General features: G+C 31.5%; 2 protein-coding genes across 4 annotated transcripts; one reads left to right on the forward strand and one right to left on the reverse strand.

Annotated features, from left to right (window-relative positions):
• The first annotated feature begins 379 nt into the window (after positions 1-379).
• LOC119605768 (lectin subunit alpha-like) lies at positions 380-1,678 on the forward strand. The gene is made up of 2 exons (XM_037959060.1): positions 380-546; positions 610-1,678. The coding sequence occupies exons 1-2, from the start codon at positions 418-420 to the stop codon at positions 1,540-1,542; spliced, it is 1,062 nt and encodes a 353-aa protein (XP_037814988.1). The 5' UTR covers positions 380-417; the 3' UTR covers positions 1,543-1,678.
• Positions 1,679-4,704: 3,026 nt separating this feature from the next.
• Positions 4,705-7,834, reverse strand: LOC119605763 (ferritin subunit). 3 transcript variants are annotated; one of them, XM_037959051.1, is made up of 4 exons: positions 7,592-7,834; positions 7,096-7,280; positions 5,384-5,661; positions 4,705-5,301 (listed from the first exon to the last, which is right to left on the reverse strand). In XM_037959051.1, exons 2-4 carry the CDS (start codon positions 7,163-7,165, stop codon positions 5,032-5,034), a joined length of 618 nt encoding a protein of 205 aa, XP_037814979.1. In that variant the 5' UTR covers positions 7,166-7,280; positions 7,592-7,834; the 3' UTR covers positions 4,705-5,031. The 3 variants fall into 3 exon arrangements, with proteins under 3 accessions (XP_037814979.1, XP_037814978.1, XP_037814977.1); XM_037959050.1 differs by having other exon boundaries at positions 7,562-7,829; XM_037959049.1 differs by having other exon boundaries at positions 7,349-7,661.
• Positions 7,835-12,352: the final 4,518 nt, after the last annotated feature.

A 12,352-nucleotide genomic window follows, 5' to 3' on the forward strand; every position in this document is an offset into this window, starting at 1 on the left:
TCTGGAGTACAGTCTACTCTATAATCTAGTGTCTTGGCTATAGTCTTACCTATAGTCTAGTCTATAGTCTGGACTATAGACAGAACGGACTATAGCCAGAATTGTCTATAGACGGGACTCTAGTTGGATGTGTGGCCAAGGTAGAAGTAAAACTTAAATGCTTATCATGTCTTATGCTTTAGAAAAAAGTTATACTAATTATGCTTTTTGCGCCGCACACTGTTATACAGAATCGTAATTTTGGACAAAAATTAATCAGACAATCCCACTATTTTCGCAACACATAAGCTTATCTTTTTGATTTAACCCGGGTCACTTGTATTTATAATTTATTTTTAGTTTAAATAAGAAATTCTTAAAATAATTGAAACAAATTTATTTGTTAATCTAAAGTTTAAGAAGAAACATCTAGTTAAAATGAGCTTAGCAAATTCTTTAAAAGTTTTTATAGTTTTAATAATATTTAAAATAAATTACATTTATGCCAGTGGTCAGATGTATACATCAGATGCAAATAATCAGTATTATATAGAATTTGAGGAAAAGGTAGTTAAGGCAAATTTTTAACACAATATATAAAATGTTTAATATTTTTTTATTTTTTTTCAGTTCAATTGGATGGAAAGTCAAGGTGTGTGTTTAAAAATGAACATGACTTTGGTGGAAATTGATAACAGTGACAAATCTCTAGAACTTAGTGCATTGATTCAACATGTTCGTAAAGAAAACAAATTCAAAAATGTTACACTTTGGATTGGTGGTATTATGAGTCGTTTTCCGGAAAAACATTTTGTTTGGCTGACAACGGGCAAGAAATTTAACTATACCAATTGGTATGGCGGCAATCCCAACTTTGTTGGCAAAAATGAGTTTTGTGCTCAAATCGTGATGAAAGAAAATATGAAATGGAATGATAACAGATGTCTGAATAAGTTTGGCTTTGTGTGTGAACAGAATAAAATCCAGCAATTAGAGGAAAAGCAAAAACAATGGCAACAAGAAATACAAACAATTAAAGAAAGCTTGCAACACGAAACTCAAACTCACGAACAAATGCAACAAAATCTAGAGCAAGAAGTTGAACAAAAAGAAAAACAATTACAAATAGAAATGGAAAAGCGTGAAAAACTTGAAGAACAATTGCAAATAGAATCTAGAAAAAGTGCAGATTTGCAGGAAGTCTTACAAAAGGAACTAGATTTGCAACAACAATTACAAGACAAGTTGCAGCAGCTAAGAGAAAATAAGCTTAAAAGGCAAGAAAAAATTGAACAAAATATTCAAAAAGAATTACAAGCTCAAGAAAATCTTCGACAAGAACTTGAAATACAAAAGGAACTGAATGAACAACTACGCGAACAGCTGCAGGAACTTAAGGATAGTATTTCGAATATGCCAAAAATGTACGAAGAAAATATTAAAAAAGAATTAAAAGAACAGGAACGTTTGAGAAAAGAAATAAAAACTCCCCAGCAGTTGCAACAACTATTTCAGGAACAATTGAAACAGTTAAATCTCTATAAGGATTTAGAAAAGAAGTGATATGGGAGATTTCAAAATTAGGTACTATTTTTTTTAATTTTTAAGTCGTATAAACAATGCCAAACGTATTTTTAAGAAACAAGATTTGTAAATGATTACAAATTAATAAATAGTTAATGTTGTTTAGGATCGAAAATTTATTGTTTCATCACTATCGTAAGCGTTAATAGTTAATAAGTTATGAAACTTGATAAACTGAATACTTTTTGCTCCAAAGCTATGAATATTCGTTGTTCTAACAAAGTTTTAGTCTGCTTGGTCTATTTCGCCAAGATGTTATTCCTAAGTAAAGTTTGGAACGTACATACGTAAGAATGTATCATCTTCCAAGCTAAGTACTAAGCGATCTGAAAATACAAGTTGATAAGGGAATAAGCTAAGCGGTCTGGATAACAAAGGGACAAATATTGAGACACGAACATCGAACACTCACAATTCAGGTATGAGTTAAAAAAGATGTTAGCGAGTAACCCCAGGTCTGATTTGATCTGGGGTCGAATCACAGAACCACGCTTATCTGGTACCAGAGTTTCGGACTTTATCTTATCCTGGTTATAGGAGAGGTCCTTTTAGGATGCACGTGGTTTAAACGCAAAATCGCGGGATGAGAATGTTGATAAAAAGACTGACAAACGGTGAAATCTATATTTCGGGTGTAAGTTCGATGCTTTTGCGGCAAAAACAACAGATACCCCTGAGAGGAGTGACTATAGAAATGGGTTGGTGTCAAATTAATAAGATACGGAATGGACGAAGTGACCGAAATACGAATGTATTAAATAAGTCGGTCTACCGATTGCGTCTCTAGATGCATTAGACATCATTCCATCTGCGTGGTTGAACGGCGGTGATGATTCTGGAACTCGGAAATTAAGCAACGGAACAGCAATGCTCCGAGATTAGATTAGATAGGTACTTGAGCAAAGCGCTAGACTAATCTTCTAAGTCGATTTCTGTTCCAAGTTCGTTCTATCCGAGAATTCGTTATAACAAAGTTTGATAGAAGAGATTTTTTTGTATGAAAATCAAAAATGATGGAGGTATATTGATTTTGTCATTCCGTTTGTAACACATCGAAATATTGATCATAGACCCACAAAAGTACATATATTCTGGGTCCTTATTAAATTCTAAGACGATCGAGCCATGCCTGTATGTCCGTCTGCCTGTCTGTTGAAAGCACGATAGAGTCCAAACGGAAAGAGCTAGAGAAATTTTCCACAAATATTTCTTATAGGTAAAGTTTGTTTGGTATTGAAAATGGGCAATATCGGTCCACATTTTCGCATAGCCCCCATACAAGTGGCCCCCCGAAAAACTGCTTTAATAGTCATAATTGTTTTAAAAATGCAATTCGACATAAGTTTCATATGAACAAAATTCTCTCTACCAAATTTTATGAGGATCGGTCCATAAATGACCCTACCCCTCATATATGGTTCCCTCCAAAAAATGACATAACGCCCATTACGAGCTTAAAAATACGAGTCTAGCGCTAAAATTCGATATAAGTAAGTTTCTCACTATCAAAAATCTATCTACCAAATTTTATGAGGATCGGTCCATAATTTACCCTACGTTTAAGTTCCCCATCAGAAAATTACTTTAACGCTCATTACTGCCTTAATAAGAATATAGCGATAAAATAAATAAGCAAGTTTCTTATGAGTTAGAATCTCTCTACCAAATGTTATGAGGATCGGTCCCCAATTGACTCTACTCCTCATATAAGGTGCCCCTCAGAAAATGACTTTAACGCTCACTACTGCCTTAAAAATACGAGTATAGCGCTGAAATTAGACATAAGTAAGTTTCTTATGAGCAAAAACCTCTCTACTGAAATTTATGAGAATCGGTCCATAATTGACCCTATCCCCCATATATGGCCCCCTTCAGAAAATGACTTTAACGCACATTACTGGCATAAAAATACGAGTATAGCTTTGAAAATCTCTATACAGAAGAAAGTTTCTCTCTACCGAATTTTATAATTGACGCCGATTGACCGCCCATATATGTTCATGGTTTAAAAGTTGGACAAACATATTTTTTTTAGTGAATATTTTGTTAATCCGAAAGAGATGTGTCCATAATTGATGGTGGCTATATAAGATTCGGCATATTCGAATATAACACTCTTACTTGTTGGATATTCGGGTGGAATATAATTTTAATTTCGTAAGTGACCAAGAACTATTTTTGTACTTTTTCGTTCTTCAAAAGGTAGTTTTTGAGTTAATTTGAATATTAAACCTAGAAATATGAAATAAAGCATGTAGAGCCCGGAGTAAATGAGAACCTATAAACGGGGACTTTTTGGTACTTTTTTTAGTTCTTCAAAAGGTAGTTTTTGATCTTCACCAAAGATTGTCAACCGAGCATTAGATGTATCAACCTTAAGGGGTTTTTCCCCAGAAAACAACTATCGGTCACAGTCAAAATGTTACAACAACAATAACATAACTATAATGGCCTGTAAAGTGATCTGTGGTATGGGATAACACAAGTCTCTGGGTGTGGAGATTTACATGAATAAAAGACTGAGGCATGGACATTGCTAAGTCGAATAAGAAAGTGATTGTGTAATGAAGGGAAAAACCATCGGTCATATGTTGTTAATAGCGTTTACCTGGCGAAATAATTGTTCAAGAAATCGCCAAGTTGTCAAACCTATCAGCACAAACCTCTCTATGTTGATATGGTTTAAAATAAAACACACACTAATCTTTTATTAAGTTATGTATGTATTTATATGTATTCATTTAATTCATTTCAATATTTGCATAATTGACAAAAATAATAAGATAACTATTCTTGAAGGTATTTATTGTTTTTTTGTTTTACTTCTATGTGTGCTATTAGTTGTTTTGATTTATTAGTTTAATTACTTCAAATATTCGTAATTTATTTGTTCAGATATTGTTTACTACCATTATAGCACTGAGATAAAAAGAAGGCAAAATGTACAACTTAAGTTAAATAAATCACATGTAGCAAAAAGACGGGTTGTTTTAAAAAATCAAATTTCTTTTGGAAAATTATTGATGTTTGAGGAGATAAGGAAATCAGCGAGTATTAATTAATGAACAAAAAAAAAACATACGTTTTAATTATGTTTTAATTTATTGGAAAAAATTAAAAAAAAAAAAAAAAACAAGAATATTCACTGTGCTCTTTTTTGAGTTTGAAATATGTGGAGTGGATAATCAAACTAAAATTTATTGAATTGAAAATAATTAAAACAGAGTAGAGAGTTTTTTACTGATACTTTATAATAATTTTTTTTAATGAAAACAAAAAAGAATACTTGATAAATTTAACAATGATTTTTTTTTTATACATGGTAGATTTCTAAGTTTAATAATTAAATAAAAAGCACAGCTAAAGAATGTTCTATATTTTGTTAAATGTTATAAATGAGTTTTTGTTAAGAAAAAAATCTCATATTAGATGTTTTGTAGTTTAAGCTGTAGAATGGAGAAGTGCTGTTTACAATTCTTTGTCGAATAAGAATTCACCCAAAGCACCATGGTTGGTCATCATCTTCTTGAGAGTGCTCAATTTACCGGCCAATTCACGTTGTCCATGCAATTGTTCTTCCAAATAGACACCAGTCAAGTAATCGACCAAATGATAGTAGTTGGGTTTCTTTTCACAGGTGGCAATGAGTTTACGAATCGATTTGGTAACTTGGATTTCCAATTTCAAAGCATCTTCCAAAGCTTCTGCACCACTTTCCCATTCATCTTTTTGGACACTCTAAAGAAATAAAAATGATAAAGAAAACAAAAGAATAATGAAGAAATGGTTATATTTTTTTGTAGAAAATTAAACTACTTACGGGAGTTCTAATCAAATCGGTAACACCATCAGTCAATTGACCACGCATGGACAAGTATTCAATCAATTTGGAACCATGTTCACGCTCTTCCTTGGCTGACTTGAAGAACATTTCAGCAAAACCGGGACGATTGACAGTGTCGCGAGAGAAGTGAGCACCCATGGCCAAATATTGATAGGAAGCATCAATTTCCTTTTGGATTTGATTACGCATGGCTGTCAAACAGTCACCACGTAAATCAATCCATTCAGTGGGCAACTCAGGATTACCCAAAGAACCTACAAAAAAAATGTCATATAGTAATGAAAATGTTTTTTTTTTACTGGAAGCCTAAATAAGAAACTAACGACGACATATGATGAAATTGTTTTTTTTTTTTAAGGGATCGTATCATTGATCATCATTGAACAAAGAAATGCCGCTTGTTCTAAGTACAATTTCATCATTTAAGTCTTAAATTTTAAGATCATTTCCTGATCTCTCATTTTCTATTTTTGTTGTTGTTGTGGATAATCAAGGTACTTTTTTTTGTTATTGTTGTTATTTTGTTATAAACAGAGAATAATAATTGCCCTCTTCTATAATTTTTGTTGGTAACGTGTGCAAAACTAGCTGTTCTCCCGTTTTGTTTGTATTTTCTGAGAGTAATTAGCAAGTACAGGGAGTAATTTTGTTATGAGTAGTAAGATCTATGTATGTATTTGTTGTATTATTGTTATCATAAACATGGTGGTTTCGTTTTGTTTTGATTTCATAGAAACGCCATGTGTATTTTGGTATCAATAGAAAAAATCGCCGTGTGCAAATTGAAGGCTTAAAGGTCGTGAGAAACAAATTTTTAATAAAGTGTAAAGCTTAAACAAAGGATAGATAATTAATTTCCATAAACAAATAAAAAATCGTCATATTTGACTCATGTGATTTACCAGAGAATGGCCCAAAACCCCCCTAAAGATGGGTTTTGCTGCAATCAGACTTGAATTAAAGTCGTGTGCAAAATTGTTCTAAGAATGTAAACAAATGTTCTTGAATTTACTCTATGTAAAATGAGTGTCTACTGTTAAGTTAACAGTATACAGACAATGTTAAGTTAAAGAACTGTTTGCCATTATGTTTACAGCAGAAATTGTGTTAATTTTTAATTATGTTAATTTTACATAATAGACAAATTATATGTTAAATAACATTTACATTTAAAAAGAAACATTTGTTGTTTTTGTTTGACATCTTTATATCAAAGACCTTGATTTGAAGATAAACAACTCTCTCTTTCACTAGTAACTATTACGAAATAAACATTAGGGAAAAATCAATATAATAACGGTATGTCATCAACTTATTATACAACCAAATAAAGAAATATTAAAACATAACTGGTTTTTATAAATAACAACAATAACAACAACCTTTAAAAACGAAAAGAGTTTAACAAAAATAAAAACATAGCGATTTGTTTTGATTATTAATAGAAAAAGAAAAAAAAAATAAACAAAATGTTTCACACAAGAGAGTATTTTCAAAACAAAGCAGAGAGAAAAGAGTAATATTCTCATTACTATTTTTCTTTCTTTTATACTAAATACAACTCTGTTGTTTATTAATTTCTTTGTGTGATACTTTTCTTTTTCTGCTTTAAAATGCGCATTACATATTAATAAATTCACAGAATTTTCTAATAAAAATATGTCTTAATATTAAATAAAAATACTTACATTTCAATTCACCAAAAACGGTAGGAGCCACTACGGCCAAAATACAGAATCCCACTAAGAATTTCATCATGTTGCTTTTTGTCTTTTTTTTTTTCGTTTAATTTAAAAGTTTTCAATAAAATCACAGTTAATTTGTAAATCTTTTTTTGGTTTGTTTTCGTTTAGAGAGTTTATGTCTCACTTTGCTAAATGCACAAAAGAAAATGAATTTATATTGTTAATGTGCCACAATTTTAAATATATACACACTCACAAAAAAAAGACACACTGGTCAAATTATCAGCAAGCAGAAATTTACAAAAAAAAATCACACAAAATGAATTTTTATAATTTTTTTTTTCCAGGGATTATAATTTATTTAAATTGTCAAAAACCTTTATACGCACTGGCATAGAAGGCGACGTTAATTGAGTTTTTTTCTTAATAGATTGACAATTGAAATCTTTTTTTCTTGAATAAGTAATACCTCTACTAGTAGCAGGGTTTTAATTCTTACTATATCGATTTCTCTTTGTTGTTTGCGTTATATACGGAACGTACAAATGTGAACTGTCTGCTGTTAGAGTCGTGTTAAACCATTTTAAATATTAAATTCTACTACACTGCACTACACTACACTCAGCAAAAAACAAATTGCTCATTTCTAGCTCTCTACTCTATATTACTCTACTCTCTTTTGCCTTTAAAATGTATGGCTTATCTTTTGTATTGGTACTTTTGCCGAGTATTCAATATGGTCGTCCATTTGATATGTAAAACTAAATAAATTGATAATTTAAATACACACGTTCTAAATTTAATCTTTTTTTTCTTTATTTAACATAAATATAAATAAAAAACAATGAAAATGCACTTTCAATTAGTTTTAACTGCAAGCAATATGGCTGCCTTACAGTCAGCTGTTCTTTGTTTTTGTTTATTTCTCAAACCCCTCGACTTTCTCTCACTCCTCTTCTTGACAAAAACAACATTTTACATATTTCTGCAATCATATTTTCAGTGGAAATTTTCTATAGAGTTGCCATGTTAAAATGATTAATGCTTATTTTTTGTTATTTTTTATCAAACAAAAAAAAAAAAAAAAACTACTGATAACATTATAAATATACTTTAACTAATATGGCCGACTAAAGGATTTAATTTTCAAGCACCACGTCACTTTTTAGTCTAGAACGTGACTATTTTCAAATAAATTTCATCAAGAAAAAGGCTATAGGTAGTATTTTATGTCAAACTAGTTTGACATGTTGAGGCGCCTTTAATTTACTGAATGACGTGATGTTATTGAACTAAAGAAATTTTTAGGTAGAAGAATTTTATTTCACCTTAGCAACTGCTTATGAAAATCTTAAAAACCGTGAAAAACATTTGCCATTTTAGAAACGTCTAGAACACTAAGTTTACTATTTCACCATATTTGACAATTAAGCAAATGTATTTATTGATTGACAGATTTCAAGGTCCTTAGCGAAAAACAGAATGAGTCAAAAACAAACATTTCAAGATTCCAACCGAAACCGAAATGCGTACTATCTATTCCCGAAATATTTGTTTTTAAATATTTTACACTTCCCCAACGTTATTGTAATATTTCGAATATAAAATGTAATATTTTAATATCAATATCTGCTTTAAAATTCATTAAATATTTTCCCCGAATACCTGCTAATATCCTGCTAATATCCGAAATCATTTAGAATTTTCCAACCGAAATGAATTTCTTAAAACCAAAACAAAATCGCCTTAACTAGGAATGAACTGAAACTTTTTGATATACCTAATGAAATATTTTGCATTACCAAAACCATTATCATACATTCTAAGATTCGAATATGCTGCAATTACCTATTCGGTTAAACGGAAAATGAAATTTTACTTATACTATATCAATGTTAAGGAGTCATTAAGAGGAGGAACTAATAAACAAAATAATTTTTATCGATCTATCTGAAAAAATTTCGAAAATACAATTGGAATTTTTTGAAATATAAACTGAAACATTCAAAATTCAATTGGAATTAATTAGAAACTCTTGTGATTTAATTAAAACACTTTTGAAATACAGATATTAGAATCTCATGTCGATATAATATCGTAAGTTGTGTCCAATAAGAATACGCACCATTTTACTAATCTTGGACTTATTCATTCTGAGTTGGGTTACCCCCATGATCCTATATACCTTTCCATTGCACTCGTTACATTAGCTTCCGCAAGTTTCACTCTTTCATTTCCGAATGTCCTAGTGCCCAAATGATTTAGATCTTTCCATCGGAAAAGTATTCGGTTACAGCTCTCTTATAATCCAATACAGTCAGAGTTTTTACCTTATCAGTGATATCGCCCCAATTGCTACTGGCTGTTGGAATATATGTTAACCAAAGTTTAATGCCACATTCAATCCAATATAACAGTGTCCGAGTTTTTAATGTAGATCGCTAGACCCATTTTGTATTTCTGAGTCATCCGCTTGACCACGATCTCCTATCAGTCCCCAACAATTTATTTTTCTGGTATGCAAAAAGGAACGTCTGAATTTAGTGTATTGCCTTTCAACATGCCCAGTACACATTGATGATGCACAGTGGTATAGGAAAAAAAAAGAGGGAAATAATTCGGTAACTTCTAAACGGTTAATTCGATTTTAATGAAATTTGGTATGCACAAAGAGGAGGTGTTGTCAAGTTTAGGTTTTGAATTTGGACCTTATAGGCCAATCGGAACTCAAATGAAGAAATAGGATCGTTTTAAAAATTTAACATAGCCGAGGTGTCCTAATTTGAGGACCCCCCGCCGGGCCCCTGGTTGGCCTATAAGGCCCAAATTCAAAACCTAAACTCGACAACACCTCCTCTTTGTGCATACCAAATTTCATCAAAATCGGATTAACCGTTTAGAAGTTACCGAATTATTTCCCTCTTTTTTTTTCCTATACCACTGTGTGATGTGTTGTTTGCTCAATTCCCCTAAATATAGGAGCCTCTCGACTGTGAATGCAGCCTCATTTCTTATATGCGTTTTGATTGGAAATTCCGGTATTGTTTTTTATCAAAAGTGTTAAACCAGCTTATTGAAACGTAGGTTAGAACTGGTCTATGGTTCTCTAACTTAGCTAGTAACATCGACATTCTGTATTGGTTCAAAGACACTAAGAATATGGAACTTGCGTAAGCCGGGAATAATTTTATAGAAATTGATTTGTTAAACGGCTGCATAAAAATGTTTTCCAGGGCATTTTTCATACAAAGAAAATTTCGTGATTACCCCTATATTAGCGAGATAATTCGGAAATTATCCAGAATTTTCCATGACATAATCATAAGTTTTTCATTATATTCAAAGAAAGTTTTTTATATATTTACGTGTATTTTTTTTTTTTTTCAAAAGCACGTTTTATTCGGATGATTTCCTTATTTTTAAATTATTCATGGAATGATTCATTAAAAATGTATATGAATTTTTTTTAATTCTTCAATTATTTCTTAAAAAAGCTACTAAGTAGTTCTAGATTAATGTATATTGTAGAAGGATTTTGTTAAACTTCAGTTCCAGAAGATAAAATTTTGAAACAAAAAGTATTGTTAAAAAAATTGTTCTACAAAGGTCGACTACTTCCACAGAACCAGATCTGATGGTGACATTATCAAACAGGATTCCTTGGCCTCAATTCCAAACTATAAATATTGTAGACAGCCAGTTGTGGAACAACTTTATGAAGGGAGTTAAATAATTTATACTTTTTTGGACCATACACATCGTAAAACTATTAATTTAGGATTGTAAATTGGATAACAAGGCAATTCAAAACGGTTACAAATACAGACCTTATAAAGAGCTAAATACAGTTCTCAATTAAGTTATATTGATTGTGTCAACATATCAATTGCTCGTCGATCCATATAGTATATGTACATCAAAATTCAATATATTTATGTTTTATATAGGAACCGGTACCCCAACGACATTTTCGGAACTTTTTCCAATTTATAGACTTTTGATAAATAGTCTACAGTCTAGTCTATAGCCAAGTCTGCGGTCTAGTCTATAGTCTAGTCTACGGTCTAGTCTATAGCCTAGTCTACGGTCTAGTCTATAGCCTAGTCTACGGTCTAGTCTATAGTCTAGTCTATAGCCTAGTCTACGGTCTAGTCTAGTCAAGTCTATAGTCTAGTCTATAGCCTACTCTATAGTCTAGTCTATAGCCTACTCTATAGTCTAGTCTATAGCCTACTCTATAGTCTAGTCTATAGCCTACTCTATAGTCTAGTCTATAGTCTAGTCTATAGTCTAGTCTAGTCTAGTCTAGTCTAGTCTATAGTCTAGTCTATAGTCTAGTCTATAGTCTAGTCTATAGTCTAGTCTATAGTCTAGTCTATAGTCTAGTCTATAGTCTAGTCTATAGTCTAGTCTATAGTCTAGTCTATAGTCTAGTCTATAGTCTAGTCTATAGTCTAGTCTATAGTCTAGTCTATAGTCTAGTCTATAGTCTAGTCTATAGTCTAGTCTATAGTCTAGTCTATAGTCTAGTCTATAGTCTAGTCTATAGGTCTAGTCTATAGTCTAGTCTATAGTCTAGTCTATAGTCTAGTCTATAGTCTAGTCTATAGTCTAGTCTATAGTCTAGTCTATAGTCTAGTCTATAGTCTAGTCTATAGTCTAGTCTATAGTCTAGTCTATAGTCTAGTCTATAGTCTAGTCTATAGTCTAGTCTATAGTCTAGTCTATAGTCTAGTCTATAGTCTAGTCTATAGTCTAGTCTATAGTCTAGTCTATAGTCTAGTCTATAGTGTAGTCTATAGTCTAGTCTATAGTCTAGTCTATAGTCTAGTCTATAGTCTAGTCTATAGTCTAGTCTATAGTCTAGTCTATAGTCTAGTCTATAGTCTAGTCTATAGTCTAGTCTATAGTCTAGTCTATAGTCTAGTCTATAGTCTAGTCTATAGTCTAGTCTATAGTCTAGTCTATAGTCTAGTCTATATTCTAGTCTATAGTCTAGTCTATAGTCTATATAGAGGAATATATGTTAAGTACATTAAAACCTAAAAAAGTTCTCTGTTGTTAAAAGTTAATACTATGTTAAAATTTAAATTTGACATGCCTGGTTCGGACCATAATGGAAACAAGGCCAGCTTCCAAGAAGTCATTCGCATTTGCTTCTGATGTATTATAGGTATAGTCCGGTTTGACCCCAGTGAGACTCCTAAGAAACGATATAAAGAAGACCAGCAAATATGCTGGATTAGATCGTTTTTATAAT

The sequence above is a fragment of the Lucilia sericata genome, unplaced genomic scaffold, assembly GCF_015586225.1.
Source record: "Lucilia sericata isolate MDLA Ls3-8-SP2 unplaced genomic scaffold, ASM1558622v1 Contig000516F_arrow, whole genome shotgun sequence".
In the NCBI taxonomy this organism is placed as follows: Eukaryota; Metazoa; Arthropoda; class Insecta; order Diptera; family Calliphoridae; genus Lucilia; species Lucilia sericata.

Bases quoted from the DNA above. Each gene is read 5' to 3' on its own strand.
- LOC119605768 (XM_037959060.1), top strand. From the start codon at position 418: ATGAGCTTAGCAAATTCTTTAAAAGTTTTTATAGTTTTAATAATATTT. The intron at 547-609 runs GTAGTTAAGGCA...ATTTTTTTTCAG, and splicing joins ATATAGAATTTGAGGAAAAG to TTCAATTGGATGGAAAGTCA.
- LOC119605763 (XM_037959051.1), bottom strand. From the start codon at position 7,165: ATGATGAAATTCTTAGTGGGATTCTGTATTTTGGCCGTAGTGGCTCCT. The intron at 5,662-7,095 runs GTAAGTATTTTT...TTTTTTTTGTAG, and splicing joins CGTTTTTGGTGAATTGAAAT to GTTCTTTGGGTAATCCTGAG. The intron at 5,302-5,383 runs GTAAGTAGTTTA...TTATTTCTTTAG, and splicing joins CCGATTTGATTAGAACTCCC to AGTGTCCAAAAAGATGAATG.